Source organism: Nilaparvata lugens, chromosome 2 (genome assembly GCF_014356525.2).
Source record: "Nilaparvata lugens isolate BPH chromosome 2, ASM1435652v1, whole genome shotgun sequence".
Taxonomy (NCBI): Eukaryota; Metazoa; Arthropoda; class Insecta; order Hemiptera; family Delphacidae; genus Nilaparvata; species Nilaparvata lugens.
The window spans coordinates 59,870,332-59,890,316 of NC_052505.1; the positions used below are offsets into that span (position 1 = coordinate 59,870,332).

The following is a 19,985-nucleotide window of genomic DNA, read 5'->3' on the forward strand; positions in this document are numbered from 1 at the left end:
AGGTGAGAAAAGTTCAGATGTATTAGAAAAATCCTGAAACTAATAAATCTCTTTCAAACTAAAAATAAATTATTGAATATTCACATAAAGAGTTAGATACGTTTTATCAGAGACAACTGATACACGCTATCTTTTCTCTATGATTTTATACTACAGACAGAATGATGAGCTTAATGAAAATGAAACACTGCATATTGCATAGAAATAATGTATTTCAAATTTAAATTCTATTTCAGAATAGTTTAGTAATAATAATAATAACTCTCTATTACTGCAATAAAGCTCGTTTAAAATAATATATTTCATAGCATACTACTTTCATAATGATAATAAAATAATATAAAATCATGAATAATTAATAATTATTATTACTTAGCCTATTTTATTACTGAACTCTGTCTATGATAATTCATCATTTTTCTGAAAAATTGATTGGTGACGATATTCACTAACTTGGACATTCTGAACAAGTTTAATATTATCTAAAGATGTTACATTAATTATTCCAATAAATTATTATGATTTTATGAAGGTGAGTGTAGTTCACTGAGTGAAATGCTATTCAACTACTCAACTTTCAGTAGACTCATTATCTAATTTATTGATACTATAACCCTACTTTCCTTGCCCTAATATCAAAGCTAATAAAAGTGTCTGTCTCTCAAAAGAAAGAGCTATTACATTTACACGATGGATGTAGTGTTTAAAAGAAAACCGAACCACTTTGTTTAGCCAAAGCAGTTTTGTTTTTGGAAAAAATTACTAAAGCATAATTTTTCTCAACGCCCCGAATCTTACTACCATCACTCTAGTCGTAACCCTGTTCGTCATTCTATTCCTGAGAATATTTTCATTGAGACTCCATTATCCTTCCCAGCCACCTTATATATATATATACCTCTCGGCTGATCGTATTTTCATTAAATTCTCAATGGATTTTCCAGATTCCATTAGAATTTATTGGACAAGGGTATAGTGAAATTTTTGAGATAGGTATAGAATAACTTGTGAGGTAATCCTCTGGAGATCTGTTGGATCTGGGTGCAGATGAGGTCATGCGTGTGCTCTTCGTAGAGTTTGAATGTGGAAGGAAGCCCAAGGTCCATGTACAGCTGCTTCACGGCTTCCACTTTGGCTGGGTCCTTCGAGCCGTATGATTCCTGAATATCGAATAATGCACTCATCAATTACGATTCAATATGAGATCAATCAAAACATTCTATATTTATTACTGATTATGACATGATTGTATTTTAAAGTATAGTTGATTTTTAAAAGTATCCTAATTTTTATTACTAATGAGTTTTAATTCATTAGAACTTTAATAAGTATTTCTTAATTAAAAACAAGATTGATTCAATTTTCATTGAAATATTTTATTTGAATTCTAATTTATTTGCAAAACCTTATTATACAATATTTATCATTTTATAAACATTTTTGCATCCAAATCCACGGTTGTATTGGATTAAGATGGAATTAATAATTATTATACTTATCAAATTTATATTAAATGAAATATTCAAATAAATTTGTATTTGATTATTTTTACTGTACAAAATCAAATTAATTTCCATTAGTTATACAGTTATGGGTGAAAACATGTCTTTTAATATTATAAAATAAAAATGAAAGAAAAAATGCATTGCTTGGATGTTTATATTATGTGTAACCTAATTTATGTTGAGGCCAAGAAATGGGATTAATGATAAAATAACAATTATTCAATTTTTTCAACATATTGAAATAAGATAAGATATTATAATATTTGATTGCCAATAAACATAATATACAATGAAGTAATAGGCAATAAATCAATAAAAGTTGAGTAAAATTAAGAAAATTATTGTTACCAACAATAATACTAAAATGTAACTCAAAACTCAAGATAATGATATTATGTTGGAATAGTTACCAATAGAAGTTGTTTCTGCTCGACTGAAGCCCTCTGAAGAGCAACCACTACAAGCCACGAACATTTTCCATCCTCAATGTCGGTGCCGGGCAACATCTCCGAGTTTCCAAAACAATTGTAAAAGTCTTTCTGCAATAAGCAAACATTCCATATTAATAGTTGTTATACATTAAAAAATCAGTGCTTTAATAAACCAAATAGACTCTAGTGCTTTACGAGGGATTTCAAAGAGTTTTCATTAAACATAACATCGTATTTCTATTACAAACTTACAAATAAAGGTTAAAGTGAGTCATTAGTATACTCATAATGTGAATTATTAAGTGAACTTCTATTGAAATTCCTATATTGGAAAATTATTCCCTACAATTCACTATAGGTTCAAAAGGATGGAGAAACAAAATCAGATGTATGATTTTCAAATAAAAGGCATAAAACTTACTTCAGTAGGTACTACTGAAGTTTGAAAATATATTTGCTGTGCAATAAGTTTATTTACCTGAACTTGATAGAAATGTCCCATTTCGAGTAGAATAGTCCTAGCTTGTCTGTGCATTTCCAAGTCTCTCACACCGGCCTATAATGATAGAAATTGACAGGTTTATTGGCAGTAATAGCAATCCAATTATGTAAACTTAGTGTTGATTATGAATTATATAAAATTATTGACCTTATTATTACGTCCTTAGGATGTAATCTTTAAAAAAATCTCTGAATAAAAATTATCCTCACATCCTCAATTATTCCATCCCAATCTGTCACAATACTGTAAGTTCTATGCCTAACTGTTATTAAATAGGTAAACTAAGGCACTACTGTTCCGCTGCTATTTCGTCATGACCCATATGGAACCTCACAAACTTTTCCTCATTTTGATACTTAGAACATAATAATATGATAATAAATTCTGAAATATTCTATTGAGTTATTGATAGAAAAGTATAAAATTAAAATTTCCATAGATCCACATATCAACTGATATTAAAATAAACCACTAACAGGAAACTTTCATAAGTGGAGGTTTAACTAACACGTTAGAGAAATCGTGCAAAATGTTGACATCACCTTCTAGCTAGAGTCTATCATTTTAATAAACGTCCTATGTATTCCTAAGCATATATAAAAATACTTTATACTCAAATACTTGAAAGTTATTGTCTCTTTTCTGTATAGGGCTACTTGTAATATAAATAGAAATAAAAATAAAACTCTTAGTACCCTTATTTTGAATTATTTGATCACAACATGTTTCAACATTGATGCTATTCTCAAGTCAATGGCAATTTTCTTGAAAATGGCATCAATGTTGAAACATGTTGTGATAAAATAATTCAAAATAAGGGTACTAAGATTTATATTACTTTCCTTGCCATACTACCATAGGTAAGGAAAGTATTGCTTTCCAAAAAAAATTAAGGTACCCCAATTTCAAGTTTTCTATCCGTTTCAAGGTCCCCTGAATTCAAAAACATGATTTTTGGGTGTTGGTCTGTGTGTGTGTATGTCTGTGAACACGATAACTCCATTCCTAATTAACCGATTGGCTTGAAATTTTAAACTTAAGGTCCTTATACCATGAGGACCCGACAATAAAAGATTCAATAAAATTCAATTCAAGATGGCGGGAAAAATGGCGGATAATTACTAAAAAACCATGTTTTTCACTGTTTTCTCGAAAACAGCTCTAACGATTTTTTCAAATTTATACCATGGGTAGCTATTTATAAGCCCTATCAACAGGCATGAGTCTATTTCCTGGGAAACTAATGAGGTCCACCCCATCCTTGAGAAATGGACTTTGTAAACTTTGTAAACTTTGGAGTCTTTTGTCCTTCTCGTGCATGAGGTAGGTAGGTAGAGCAGTTTATAAAAAGAACACATAGTCGAGATATTTCATGTGTAGAACAGCTGTTTTGACGACTTTTAAAAAAATCATCGAATTTCACAATTTACACAAAGGAAAAAAGTACTCTGAAAACAATTATATATAGGTACACATATACAGTAGTCTGATCGTAGTTTCAAATATGTCCGCCAATCGTCATTATGTTATTCCCCTAAATCATTCTCGTTTAAGAATGAGGCTTTTACAGTTCAATGAGCAAGGAAAGTTGTGTGAGTGTACCACACCAGATTTTTTTATATTTATTTCTATTTGAAAGTAATTGTATACTAGTTATATTTTTTTGTTTGAAAAATGAAGAATAGCAAGACACTGACCATGTAGAGACCAAGTGAAACAGGCAGTTTGAATGAGTGGTAGGCAGTTTTATACTTTGCAATCGATGAGTATCTGTCCATTGTGTATTGATTCAACAAGCGATCGCTCTGTGTTTCCAATTCCAGTACCATTCCCATCATAGCTTTGTGAGATATCTGCAACATTAATCAACAAGAATTAATACTCTTCAGCTACATAATTATATAAAGTACATCATGTACAGTATATACTACCGTGCTACCAATTTTGTCCAATAAGGTTTGATAGTTTTTCACCCAAGGAAAGTCATCGGTTCCAATCATACTAACATCTTGAGAAATCATGAATGGATTTAATGCCTATGAATAAGAAGTCCAGTTCAGAGCAAATCAAATTATAATTTTTAAATGATTCGAAAAAATTCAGTTTACATCAGAACAAATAATCACACATAGATTGAACATGATTAAAGTTAGAAATATGTTTGGTACGTTCATCAATAATCGGCTGCTGGACAGTGCATGAAACCTCAGCTGCAGGCTGTTTATATGTTGTTTCTTTATGGGGGGAGAGGTGAAGGAGTTGAGGGAGTCAACTGGGCATGAGGATTGATCCCTGCTCAAAATTCTGAGGGAATCAGAATTTTGAGTTGGGTCATCAATGGAGAGGGGATCCCTGCTGGAGGTCTGAAATTCAGATCCCCGGTTGGGTCATCCTAGAGTGGATCCCAGCTTAGGCTCTGAATTCAGAGCCCCGGTCGGGTCATCAGCAGGAAATAAGAAAGAAAAATAATAATCACGGTAATGTGACACAAAAGTGAGAAAAAATCTCCCAGAAGCTTAAGGAATCAAACGGGGGACTTTCCTGTTTAATGTCCTAGCGCTAAGCTGTGTCTCTACTGTGTTCCTCTGACTACGCTACTGGTGGAACATGTGAGGGTGAGTCATTGCACCCTAACTCGGCAGTGTCTTGAGCTATGGAGCTCTATGACTGCTCAAAGTAATAAAAGTGCTGAAGTTGGGGATTCCTGATATATAAGACCTTTAGTAGAGCTTGGCAATTTTATCTTTATTTATTTATTATTCTCTGATTTTTCTTTTTCTAATTCATTATTTTCTGATATTCTAATTCTAGTTTAATTTCATTTCATTTTCAAAATATATTTTTAAAGTGATATATATATATAATTTTTTTTTGCCAAGTCTACTTTTTTGGGAGAAGTGATAATGGAGGAGGGTTCTCTTCTGGGGATTTTAGTACTGTGAACAGTGGCTGACTGACAACCAGCTGTTGGCACCTTCACGGCCCAACTGCTAACTGTCAATCAGGCCACCATTGTTGAAATGGGAGTGGCTTGTGGGTCTGAGCTGGTCGTGGTATTTCGTACATCTGCCTTATTGATGTACGCCACGAGATAGAAGCTGTATCATGAAGCTTTCGAGATGTGAGCTGAATGAAGTTGAGTAATTGAGGGGTACTGGCATATTCATAGAGTAACCTGTTATTCACAGTGTAGTGAAAGTTGCAGATGGTTCTGATGAGTCTGTTTTGAAGGCCAAATAGATGTTTTCTATTGGTCTTCGATAGATATGGGAACCAGACTGGGGCGGCATAGGTCAGGTATGCCCTGATGATGGCTGTGAATATGAGCAGCCGAAATTTCAGGGGGAGTGAAGGGGGACAAGGAGGAGGAATAGTTGTACAAACAGCACACGACAGTGTTGAATTTTCACTTTAATATGTTGCTTGAAGGTGAGTATTCTGTCCAGAGTTACACCTAGGTACTTGACAGTATGGGACCATGGCAGGGCGTGGCCATGGATTTTGAGAGTGGGAGGAAGATTAAGTTTTCGGGAAAAGGCGACAGCCACACATTTAGTTGGATTAATCTCTACCTTCCAGGATGAACACCAAGATGTAAGCAGGTTCAACTGCTCTTGAACATTCCTGGCCGCCCTATTCAGATTCATGCTGCTCGAGTGGAATGTGGTGTCATCAGCAAATAGACTTGTTTGAACTGAAGGTAGAGATGGCATGTCATTGATGAAGAAGGAGTAGAGGATAGGTCTAAGCACAGATCCTTGGGGGACACCTGCTGTTACTGGGGTGAGAGCTGAAGAGTTTACTGAAGATTGGGTGCGGGTGTGAACTTCACCCCAGGTGTGAACTTCACCTGTTAGTAAAGTATGACTTGAAGAGTCTTATTGTTGAAGGTGGAAAGACAGATGAAAGTCTATAGGGTAGTCCATCCAGCCACACAGTGTCAAAGGCTGCTTTGAAGTCTATAAAGACTGCAGCCACGTGCTCTTTCTTGTTGAAAGAATCTGATAACTGAGAGCAGAATTTCATTAGTTGCAGTGTTGTTGAAAAACCTGCACGAAATCCAAACTGCTCTGGCCTTATCACACTATCTAGTGTATCTCTTATATGTTTCTCCAGAAACATTTTCTCAAAAAGCTTCGAGAAAAAGCAGGGTATGGAGATTGGCCTGTAGCTGGATGGTAGGGTGGAGCGTTTTCCAGGCTTTAGGAGCAGGAATAATTTGCTCTTTTTCCATTCTAAGGGGAAGTGTTGGGTGTTCAGAATAGAATTGAAAATTACAAGCAGGTGTTGGGCTAGCTCTGGAGGCGCATTTAAGATGGCCTTTCCAGTAATACCATCAAGACCTGGGGCCTTTTTTGGATTGGTATTTTTAAGTGCATTTGTTATATCTCCCATTATAAAGGGGGAGAGATTATTTGGGGTGGGGTCTTGCACTGTTACTAAAACACTGTCGACTATTTTTCTAAAGTGGGTGTCGAGCTTTTGACTATGAGGGACGAGTGGATTTGAGAAGTGAAGTTCTAGATGGGAGGCAAACTGATCCACTTTCTCTTGGTCTGAGAAGATTAGCCCATTTGGGCCCTCAAGTGGAGAGTTTGGAGGTTGTTTCCTGAGAAGTTTTCGGGTAGCTTGCCAGGCTGAGTTGGGTGGCAAAGAGGTGAGATACTCTTCCCAGGATTGGAGGCGATGTAATTTAAGTAGTTGAGAGCATTTGTTTGATGCTCTATTAAATGCATATTTGTCAGCAGGAGCTCGTGTTATCTGCCAACGTTTGCGAGTGCTGCGGCGCTCACTGATAGCCACTTGAATTTCAGTGGGAAGTAGTGAGCGTTGTTGGGGTGGGGCTAAGGAAGTGTTATCAGCTAGTGCTGTTTTTATTACTTCCGTGATATTTGCTGTATGAGCTTATTCCAAGTCGACAGTGTTCGAATGTGTGCTTGGAAGGATGGGAATAGAGTTTGACACACTTTCATGAAACATCCTCCACTTCACTGTAAGGCGATGTGGAGGTGGTCTTGCAATGTAGTCGGGATTCACAAGAGTGAACAACACTGGCAGGTGATCTGAAGACAGGTCCTCAGCCACCTCAACCAGGGAGGTCTTTGTAAGTCCACTGACAATGCATAATCCAATATGTCAGGTTGAGTAGCTTGATTGCACATACTTGTATGTGTGGGAGATGATGGGACATGGAAATGTATATCTGTGTCAAATTTTTCTATGAATTCAAGAGAGATTTTCCTGCTATGTTTGTAATCCTGCAGCCAATAGCTGTGTGTTTGGATCAGCCACTCTCGCCTCTCTCGGCCGCCGTTCCGCGACTGGAGGCTGCATGGCAGTGGCGTAACGTTACCAAACCGGGCCCCCCCGCAAAAAAAATTCCGGGCCCCTCTTCTAAAATCGTACCACCTTTCTCCAGCCCCCTTCTCCCTTAATCCCAAGCATTAAACTCTAATGTGAACGAACATCTTTCATAGCTTACATAGCTTCGTTGAAAAAATAAAACTTGATCTCGATTGAATTCTACAATTTAAGTCAAGAATTATGTTTTAAGCTACAAATATAGAATCCAACCTTTAGAGCTAGAAATAGAGTTAGTAAGTAGTATCTAGTCTTAAGATTCATGAATTATTAAAATAATAAATTTAATAATTTATAAAAACATTTGATTTGATGTCTCCTACATGCCTCCAAGTTCATAATTAAATTCAAATTAAAAATAATTTCTTTCCTCCAATGCTTACTTAAAGATAATAAATAAAATATAACGATCTACTTTAGAACTATTCTGACAATCTTTGTTTGAATCAGAGAGAAAAGAAGTAAATCTTATCTATAAGTAAGTGGTTTGAATAGTCTCAGTCTGGTCTGGATTGTCTCACCGGATGTATAAATTTTAATGATTTGTAAACAAACAACATTCCTAATTTTTCAATAAGCTGGATCACTACCAGCACACAATCACTGAAGCTCTGTCAATGGAACTATAATTATTATTACGAGTAGATTTGAACAATGATTGTTTTTCTTTCTTGCCTTATTTATTATTTTCTACTTGTATTCTCTTGATATCAATTTATAACCAGACTGATAACATTGTTCTATTGCATATTTCTTCTTACACAATGAATGAAACCTGTCATTTTCCACAATAAAACTTCTGCTTTTTTAACAAAAGTTACTTCCATGATTATTCAATTTTTCTTTTCAAAGTATGCAATATCATTATCATTTCGGTATTAGAATAAAGAGAACTAATTCCGGGATCGTGTCAAATTCCCGGTAAAATGTTAAGTCCGCATATCGATTACACCGATGTTTACTATCAAGTTTTATTGATAGCAAGTAAGTTATTAACGTCAGCAAGTAAGTGAAACTGCTTATCGGATGTACCCGGTTGATAGTTTAGCATGTTCATCCATCCGCGAATTTTTAAAAGTTTACATAGGATATAAATATTTATATCAATACATATGCAACCTCTACATATCGTGTACCGGTGTACCGTAGGCATATACATAGAATCCGCATAAGTGAACCCACAACTATTTACAAATTAAAACAGCATGAATTCTTTTTGAGTACCAAAGTCTCAAATTGCAAGAGTACCAACACTCAAATTCTTTTCGATAGTTTCAAAAGCTTTGTAAAAGTGGGCTACATAACTTTTGAGTGGTTTCTACTGTGAAGGTTCAAACGAAATCTGAATAAATGGTGTGTATTTTATTATTGACCTAATGAGATTTAATTCAGTATAATTTCTTTACATTTTCATTTTAAAAACTTTGCGGTGTAAACCTTGACTGTGGGAACGGCTCACAGTTAACTTCTCCTGAAAGGTGAATAGAAAAATGTCCATTAAACAAGCTACAGCAAATCCTAATTTTTTAGTACAAAGTCTATGTGAACAATAAGCTTTAATAAGGATCATGCTAATATGATATTATAGTGTGATCCACATGAAACTATCAATATTCATTAAAAATATTAATTTATTATGAAAGATTCTTTGTGATATTGTTTCTTATTTTTGATATGAATATATTTTCTGTATCTCAATATTTTCTCTCATTGTTGTATTATTATTTTTATTATTTTATTGATTTGCAATATTCATGATGATGACACGACGAACGCTTCTCATTCAATCAATGTTGACAGTTCAAAGTGACTCTCACAATAGAATAATTTTATATTGAGAATTCTTACATCGTGAAACAGCTCCATAGCATCGACATAGAAGGATTGATTGTGGAAATGTTTTTTGAGCAGAATAAAGATGGCATTGTGCAGAAGGCGGGGAGCTTCGTCGGGCTGCTGGCGGGGAGAGTGCAGGTACCAGCACAGTTTGCCATTGCGGTGCTCAGCCCGGTTCAGTATGTCCTGGGTCAGTCCAAGTGAAGTGTGCAGCTGTAATCAATCAAAAGTACATTTGTTCAAATGTTCAAATCACATTCAAGTTCGAAAAATACATACATTTATGAAAAATGCTTAATTCATAATGTTATGCTGTGTTCATTCTTTAATTCATACAGTTTCCATAATACTGTGATTAAAAAAAAAAGAACATGAAGATAAGATTATAATCTTATTCCATAAGGTTATGGAATCAATAAATCTTGCAGACTTTACGAATAGTCTGCTAATAGTTACAAATAGTCATAGTTACAAATATGTCTGCTACAAACTGACTCATCTTAAATTTTATTTCAAACTAGTTTTGATCTACACTGACTAAACTAGTTTTGTTTTAGGCTACCGCTGTCTGTTATTTCTCTATTTTCGAATTGTTATTTTTCATTTATTATTAACATGATTGTTGTTAAATTTTTATTATTTTTTTAATGCTGGTTTTAAACTTCAGTTTTGTTTGTCTAAAAGATGTTTCTTATAAAACTGGTTTTGTTTAGTACAATAGATGGGTATTGAGAGAAGTTTAGAGAACAATATGCAGCTCCAATAAGAAAAATTAAGGAATAAAAAAGAAATATCCTTACCTATTAAATAATGATTCAAAAAAATTGGATTAAGAATTTCAACTAAATTATTATTCCGGATTTATATTACTATTTGGTTTATGATCTAGATTCACATAATATCGCTGATGAAATGCAACAATTTAAAGTGTCTATAATAAGGTAATAAAATAAGGTTTTTATTTAAAACTGATAACTTGTAGAAAACAATTTCCTCTGAGATTAATGTAAAGATACAAACGCGGAAATAGGGCACAGGAAGGTCATTTAATTAGAAGGACATACTTCCAAATTAGTGAGTGGCTCGACAATTATGTTAAACAATAAAGATACAGATGTAGGCTATTTGAAGATGCATGCTATTTTGTAAACAACTCCAATCTTATCTATAGGATTAATTATGCTACTAACTTGCAATATTACATTTCTATTTTTAGACTTTTATCTCATTATGAGCATTGATGATCATAAAGATGATGTTCAGGCTTTTCAATTACGGCATTGATGACACTTGAACTTTTTTAATGCGGTAAATATTACATATCCATGTTAGTATCAAATACACAGGCATTGATGATAAGATATTCAAGTGTTTTATTCAATGAGCATTAGAAATGGAAAGAATTTACGTAATTAGATAAAGAATGATTTTTGATAGAAAAATTAGTTCAGAATCACGTGAAAGGAAAGTGATTTCTCTGATAACAGCCTACTACCAACTCTATCAAGAAGCTCTAAATATAGCTCACTCAACTATATTTTATAAATATATATTTACTTGTCAATACTTCTCAAATCATTTTAATACAGTAAAATAACAATACTTCAAGTGACGTAAATGATTCGCTTGAATTATTCACTGGGATGATAACTGAATAATAGAAACTGAAAAGATAGTCAGGTCCAAATAAAAATTGATATGATAACCTTATGATAATGCAGTCTTAGCCTATTCAATATACTGCATGAGACATGGGATAAGTCTATAGCCTACCGGTGAGATAAATCACGTGATCAAATTGTGACCAATGACGCTCGAAATTATAATTTATCTGGGCCACTGACATTTATATTTTTATTATTATTATCGTCTAAGGATATGCTATTGAATAGATAAAGACCCCCAAGAATATTTCAAAGGCTGGAATACCATCGATCTATTCATACTGTATTAAAAATATTATTTTAGAGATACTATACCAAGTTCTATTTATTTATTAATACTATTTATTTTTAATATTGGCAATGCAGTGATTCTCAAAAAATGAAGCAGAAGAATAATTTAATTCTTTTTTGGGTTTAAAGTTCTTAGTAAGTTCTCACTTTATTTAGAATATGAAATATTCTTGAAATAGCATTTGAGTAAAATACATATTATTGTTATTTGCATTACATATTACATGAAAAGCATTCTAAATGCATTCACTCGAAATATTCCTTACCCAGGGATTTCTGATATAATTTATTAAAAATATGATCATTCTCACAAAAACAAATTTTCTGGCGGTGAGAATCATATAAAGATATTGCAATATCTATTGAAATTTCAATTCTCAATAATTAATAGACAAATCGCTATTATTTTGACTTCTCGTTTTTTATGGAATACTGGCTTTTTAAATCAATTAAATGATAAAAAAAGGTTTTTGAACTTACGATTTCCAAACACCATCCCATTATTCGTGCTAGTTTAAAATTTTCTTCACTGAGATCTCCCGGTGCAGCCAGAGTCCTGTAAGCTTGTACCACGGCAAGTCCTCTCATCTTGCTTCCTCCAGTCATGTTGTATTGCAGCAGCTTAAAAACCAATAATGTGAATTACGAAATGAACAGAATTATTATTATTATTAGCGTATGACTTTGAATGGTGGGGAGACCCAAGGGTAGTTCCACCTCGCCGTATATAGTCCAAAGTTCAGTAATGGGAAACCGGACACTAAGGTTATATAGTGAGCACAATACTTTAAATTTACACTTTTCACTTCGAAATGGAGTAATGAACAGAATAATTAAGATATATATTTTGAAAAAAGGAGTTCCTATCCAACTTACTTGCTTTCAATTGTTTTTGTTTTTTTTTTTTTGAGAAAAAGACTTCCAATTTTGACGTTCTATAATATTTTATACAGATATATTGTTTTATATTATTTCTTGTTGTTTGATAAAGATAATCCCTTTATCAAGTCTTTTTTCATTCATCGAGCATTTTCATTCTAAAATTATTGAAAAAGAATACAAAAGATGAAAGAGGTATATTATTTATATTGAATAAACAAGATAAAAACTGAGTAAACTACCTAACATTATAGCATGAATAAACTAGATTGGATATTATTTTAAATTTAATACTATTGCTACTGAAAAATGTTATGGTAGATATTGAAGACAATAGACATCAATACTGTCTTACATGAGTGAATTAAAACACAAACTCTTCTATCACATCCAAACTCTAGAATTACCATAATAACGGTGAGTGAATTCCCTTTGATGAATGAAATCAACCATTTTTCGTTAATTTATGTTAGTTTTTTAATTACGTTAGTAATTTATGTTACATAAGTTAATAACAATTAGCTTATGTAATTTATATACGTTATTATTATGTAACTTCAAACTGACTACCGTATCATTCTTTCCAATAACGTTCCTGATGTTCAATAATACACATAAAATGTACAGTACAGTACAATGTACCTAGAATACATGTATTCTAGGTACCTTGGTACAGTATGTATACATGTACCTGCTGATCTATTTATGTATGCATTCCGTGCATTCACTATCTATAGAACTTGACGTGTTTGAGTTGATAGAATTAATTTGTGACGACATTTTTCTAGCTAAAAACATAATAAATTTCATTGATACACTCCAATGCTGAGAAGATATAAAAAAATTATTTTTTGCAAAAATAAAGTAATAATTATTATTATCGTCAACATAACGATTATTTATACTGTATTCAGAAGATGCATCATCAATTTAAATTTACTTTATGTCTAAAAAATGTTTTTGTCCAATAATGGAGAATGAGTGACGCTGCTATATCATTAGTAGAGTTATTTGTCAAAGATATGATGCTGTTGAAGCAAATAACACCGTTGGTATCTTATCTACGCTTTCTGACATTCTCAAGGCATAAGATGGGAAATAACAAAAGGCTACTCCTACTACTGAGATAATGCAATGAGTAGTGAAGGTGAGAAAATATGTCAGTTTTATATTATCGAGTGTACTAAGCAAAACTATCTCTAAAGAAACTCCCTCAACTTTCATAACAAGCATTGTAATAATATTTCTTTTCCATTCAATATTTCCATTATTATTTTCTTCTTCTTTTTCATCATTATTATATAACTCTTTTCCCCCTGTTTCTTCATCCTCCTTTTCCTCTTTCTTTATTCTCTTTATATTTTCTCTCCTCCATCCCTATTTTAAGTGTGGGGCCTCATACCACGTAGCAACCTAGATATGGTTTTAAATCAACTAAGCGATTTATAAACAATTAATTATGATAATTTAACAGCTGATAATATATTTTTTCTATATTGATTGTTAATAAGTAAGTACCTATCATTAATCCACTGTATTCATCAATTAATTCATGTTTGAAAATGTATGAAGTGATGAAACCATCCATTCTTCCTGCACAAGTCTACGACTCATATGTAGGCACCATCCTCATAAAGATTAAAAAACTATCCCCTTACATTAGTAGGTCTACCCACTACTTCGCCTAAGTATTCACGCATAATCGCCCAAGCAATGTACACATAATCACGAGTAAAAAAGATCGTACTCTTCAATTCCTTACCATTATAGATACAAATTTATCCCTTCTGTATAGTGAGATTTGGTTTGAGCCTTATTTCGTACACCACAGCGATTCGCATGACGGTGACGGGAGAGCAAACAGAGAGCTCCATGGTTGAATGCATCAAATCAGCGCCTTCGTTGTCATATGCGAATCGTAGTGGTGTGCACAAGTCTTAAAACACTGACTAATTCCTATAACATCAATGTCTCATTCAACCAGTGAAATCTAAATCTAAAGTGAGTTCCAACTAATCTACCTTCATTGTATAAGTTACGGTGATATTAATTCTAGTAAGTCGATTATTATTAGAATGTTTTCTAATAGTAGGCCTACCTTTGCAAACCACTTGTTGGATATGTCGACATCATAGTAGCGGTTGTCAGTTTCGGTGAGATCTCTGACAATATCGGGCAGCAACCTGTTGAATTCGAGCAGTTCGCTCTGCTTCCAGGCGGGAATGACTGCGGCCTGCGGTACGTCTTTCAGCATCACCGAAGCAGCGCAATCACTGTTCCCAAAATAATGAGCAATATATTAATTATCTAAATATAAAGCAAATATTAGTTAGTGAGAGAGTGTTAGCGTTTCATCAAACACTTATTTCAGCTTAGACAGCTAGTTTTAATGCAATAACTTTTTAAAATAGGAAAGCAAGCAACATACTATTGACGTTTAAAAACAATAATTCCACTTTATATAATGTAGAATCAGTTAAAGTAAATATTGTCAGAAAAAGTTTGGTTTTGGGCACACTATAACTTTATAAATATCAATTATTATTATGAATTCGATTTGTAGTATTGTCAGTAATTGTTTTGAAAAACACTCTTTCTATCCTATAACTACATTTTTGTAGAAATTCAATATTCTCGACTTTAAACTCCAACAACACCCCTGGCCGCCATAACTCACAAGACCAATTGAAAGTACAGTAACGTTGTTAATGTTCACCCTATTTTACAAAATTACATTATATTACTAATAATGGATTATTATTGTATCTCATATCAACAATTTACCGTAATGATAATAAGGAAGAATAAATAAATTTTATTGTATTTTCAATGTAGGCCTATTATGCAATGGGCCTTGTAGGAACTAGCAACACATTTTGAATGGTTAAAGAAATTAAAATAAAAATCGATCAATCATTAGGAGAATTTCAGCGTGAAGTACTTATTTCCAATAGATGACAAAAGGAAATAAGCTACACGCTAAAAAATAAAGAGTGGAAGTAGAGATTGGGATATTGTATACATAGTGAGTGCATGAAGTAGTCTGTCTACTCACTAAATAGCGAAACATATTTCAAATATCAATCTTATTTGTTGATTCAATTGACAATCAATGTAGCCTATCCAATCATTGAACAAGGAACCGGAAGAATAGCTTATTTCCACTGTGTAAATAACAGTTGTGTTTTTATCGTTGTATCTTCTTTTATTTTTTCATCTAGGCAACATCTATTCGATGAATTGAGGTGCTGCATTATCAATAAGAACAAAAACTTGTTCTATAATTTAATAATTCAAAGGTGTGAGTGCCACTCTTGGTATTGATTGATTTAATTTATTGCCAAAGATAACAATGGATCATGAATATTCTAAATATATCTTCGTTGAATGACAATAAATTGTGAGTGAATAGGCTCAACTATTCAACTGATCAATAAACTCTCATGATATAACAATAGAGAGAGAGAGAGAGAGAGAGAGAGAGAGAGAGAGAGCGCAATCTTTCAATTTATTGACATTTAGCAGTGAAAAATTGCCTTCCAACAGCAGTAGTACAATCTTATTTTTTGAAGTGGGTTACTTGGTATATCGGTTTTTGAACTTTGAACAATTGAGAAGGTACCTATCTATACTACTATACCGGTACCAGTTTCTTCAAGTGTTTTTGAGTAACACTGAAAACTGTTTTTGAGTAAACTGAGCGAGAACAACTTGGAGTGAAGAGTCACTTAATCAAAATACTCTTTTTTTTGTTTTAGATTTTACTCTCATGATTAATAAAATTCCTATTTATGGCAATAAGAACTAAAAATATATAAATGAAGTACTTGAAAGTCCTAATTTAGGATAAGATAATTTCAATATCTATTACGATTTATTAATGTAAAGGCATCCTACTATATATAGCTTCTGAGCCTAAGACATGCATATGAGATGAATATCGCTAAAAGAATGAAATGAAATATTTTTTATCATATACGATGTACCACTTGATAAAATGAAGACTACATATTTCACCAATAATTTCTTTAGTTTTATTCTCCACCATTAGACTGCTGATAAATCTAATAAAAATATAGACACTCCTATTATCATACATTAGGCAGCCAAAAGCCAATAATGATGTTTAAATTCATTGAAATCATGATTCTTCAAAAATAAATGGATACCATGAAGATAAATTCGAATAAATATAACTCAAGAACTAATTCATTTATAGTAACACATTGAGTTCTTCTCTACGGCTACGGTAACACTTTTAATGAAAATTAAAATTCTCCTCTCTTTTGTTGTACCTATTATTGAAGCAAACAAAAATTATTATACATAGGCATACCCCGTATGAAAAACATATGAGATATAATTTCCATTGAGATTTCCAGTTGAACTCAACAATAAATTCAGCTCTCTGCTATTGATTTTATGAAATTTAAATATATAATTGAGGCATAAACTTACAATCCAGTTTTAATAAATAATAGAATATTATGCTGCAATTATTATTCTATGGCGCACATATGATTTTGGTGATTAATTTATTACTTCTACCGCCGGTATCATATCACATTAATATCAGGGAATACTGTCAATGATGGGTGGTTCCTCAAAAAACTCTAAAATATGAATTCCTTGGATAAAAAGAATTAAAAATTAAAATGAACAAAGTAGAATCTCATTGATAATAGTTTATACAATTATTATAAAAATTATCTTGTAATATTCTATTATAATCTCCACTTGTACTGATTTGATTATATGTAAAATTAAAAAAAAAACACATTTTTTCTCCAGCAAACCTCCAGCTATACTCACTGTATTATCATATCTACTTGTGAAGTTATCATATTCATAAACATTTCATAACATAATTACAAACAAAAATACCACACTCCTGATGATGTGAATGATAGTTAAAGACTTCTCTTGCCTCGCTCGACCAAAACAGTTGAATTTACTGGAACTGTATATTGCAAATCATATTGAAAAAATATATATTAGCCTAGTGGTAAAATTATATTTTTTGAAAAAAATATATAAAATGGAAAGATTAATAATTTTCAAGAATATTGTTGTACACCTCTATTGCCTATCTCCATCCACAGATAAGCCCATCTCCATTAACAGTCGAGCCTATCAAGATCCCGCAATATATTTAAACATATATTTCTAATTTTAGCATATTAAGGTGATTGATTGAGGCTTACCTTCTCATACGAGCTGTCAACGAGTTTTGTGTCTTGAGCAGGCTCTGGATTGTGGACCAAGTAGTGGCCGAACTAAACAACGACCTCCTCATCTTTTTCTTTTTCCAATTCACAAATAAAAGTAAATATTGAAAGTAAAATAGAGGCAACTAATTAAACGATAATAAGGAGGGATCGTTAAATTGGAATAATAGCTGTTCAATATACAACCGGCATTCAAGAACACCGGTAAATAGAAAAAATATTGTTCAATAACTGTTAGATTTGAATAAGACGAATTTATCGTCTAATAAAACCAGTAAGCTCAAATAATAATTGTTATGTAATGGCAATCAATTGCTAGGAGGATCGAAAACAAAATTCACTTGAAAGGGTCTCCGCTGCTAATCGCACACGAATTGGATTCCGATCGGGAAGAGCGAGAGCGATGCTATAGGACGCGTTAACTGGTTATGAAGCAACTGATTAACAAAAACCTCTTATTATAGACTCGGTGCGGCTTCTATCGAGCACTGCTCCCATGCATCTCCCCTCCACCCCGCTCCACAACGACCGCTATCACATATTCTCGATGAAGAAGAGAAGATGAAAAAAGAAGAGCAAATTCAATGTGAAACCGCGAGGCTAGAACGTGACCAGTTGCGAGTAGGCATAGCCTTTATTCATCAAACTAATAGCGCTTTATGAATTGTCACTAGCCTCCTAGTCTGTCTTGAATTAATAAAATAAAAAAAAACGATTTTCATCAATATCTATAAGATAGATTGAAATTTATCAAAAATTTAATGATAGTTTAAATCAAATTAATTACTAGTTTGGCACTTACAATAATTGTAAATAATAATTCGATAATTGTTCAATAATTGAACTATGACATAGAATAGTTAGTTCATGTTAAACGTCACCTAAAACATAAAATAATAGGTGACAAATTATTTTACATCATTTTTTATTATTTCACAAGATCAATTTCTTTTAATCAGGCTTTGCAAAAGGCTAAAAAAAACTTTTTACTGGTGATATTTTACAAAGTTTTTCGATTTTTATACCATCAAGCTATCAAAATAGAAACGTTTTCTCAGGAAAGCATTTTTTCCTATCATTACTTTTTGAGATATGAGCGCCTGAAGTTGACATTTTTGGGTCAGATCATTTCAAATTCGGTAAGAAATACATCCATGAAATTTTGAAGATAAATTCATGGTATTGTTGATTGAATAAAACGAAAATATTCTGAAAATATCAATTTTTTAAAAAGTTATTCAATTTACCAAATATATAAGTTATTATTAATAAATTGAATAAGTTTCTCAAAAATTGATTTTTCTGAGAAAACTTTTTCATTATGATAGCTTGATAGTATACAAATCGAAAAACTTTGAAAAATTTCACCAGTAGAAAGTTTTTTAGCCTTTGCACAGCTAATGTGAAGACTATGTAGTTGGTGATGATGGTTGAAGCTGAAAATTGAGTATTTTCACAATACAAGGAGCATTGTTGTCAGGTGTACCTGGAAATCTATATGAGATAGAGCGCTCTACCTGATCTCAGATTGTAGAGCACAAAAATACGCCCAGAGGGATTTTGAATCATACATCTAAATAGTAACAATCGGAAGATATTGTTGATCAAAAACCAAAATTCATCAAAATTGATTTTTTTTCTTCAAATTTCACTCATTTTTGAAAAATCATAACTCAGTACTCATTGGAGATGAGTTCCGAATGATGTCATTTTATTCAGAATTTCATAATCTAGAAAAAAGGCGAGAGCAAATAATGTTTCTGTCCGATCACGAGATTTGGCAGAAATAGCTGAAAACTGAAAAATGAGCCGAAAATACGAGGTTTTTGGGCCACTCTGTATCTAGCACAAGGAAATTTTGCATGAAGAAATTGGTTCTGGACTTCTCTTATGTACCCAAATAATATATAAAAAAATCAGAACTACAATATAAATTGCAAGCACGCCCCTTTTTTATGTCTATATTAACTGGACTATATTGATTTTTGGTTCGATTGCTTCACAGCCACCGTCAAGGAAGTCATTGTCAGTTTTTTCTCACAAATGAAGGATTTTCATAGGAAACGTAATTATTTTCTCAACAGAAAGAGAATAATATTATGAATGAATGAATAGCGTTTCAGTAACCGTGGCGAATGGCTGGTCAGTAACTAAAGAATTTAATATTATTCTGCTATAGTTTCTTTAGGTTCTACTGAATAAATTACAATTCAAGGTACTTTGCATGCATTCTTTAAAGAAAATCCATGTTTCAAAAACAATGTGGAGCTGATTATTCAACAAAAGAT

General features: G+C 32.6%; 1 protein-coding gene across 1 annotated transcript; it reads right to left on the bottom strand.

Moving 5' to 3' along the window:
* Positions 1-282: 282 nt before the first annotated feature.
* Positions 283-18,147, bottom strand: LOC111044850 (farnesyl pyrophosphate synthase). The gene is made up of 8 exons (XM_039422262.1): positions 17,674-18,147; positions 14,568-14,742; positions 12,071-12,211; positions 9,648-9,848; positions 4,136-4,291; positions 2,415-2,492; positions 1,916-2,044; positions 283-1,160 (listed from the first exon to the last, which is right to left on the bottom strand). The coding sequence occupies exons 1-8, from the start codon at positions 17,763-17,765 to the stop codon at positions 951-953; spliced, it is 1,182 nt and encodes a 393-aa protein (XP_039278196.1). The 5' UTR covers positions 17,766-18,147; the 3' UTR covers positions 283-950.
* Positions 18,148-19,985: the final 1,838 nt, after the last annotated feature.

Excerpts from the sequence above, each read along its gene's own strand:
- LOC111044850 (XM_039422262.1), bottom strand. The coding sequence starts at position 17,765 with ATGAGGAGGTCGTTGTTTAGTTCGGCCACTACTTGGTCCACAATCCAG. Across the intron at positions 14,743-17,673 it reads TTGACAGCTCGTATGAGAAG|TGATTGCGCTGCTTCGGTGA; the intron begins GTAAGCCTCAAT and ends TTTTGGGAACAG. Across the intron at positions 9,849-12,070 it reads TGGGATGGTGTTTGGAAATC|CTGCACACTTCACTTGGACT; the intron begins GTAAGTTCAAAA and ends GATTGATTACAG.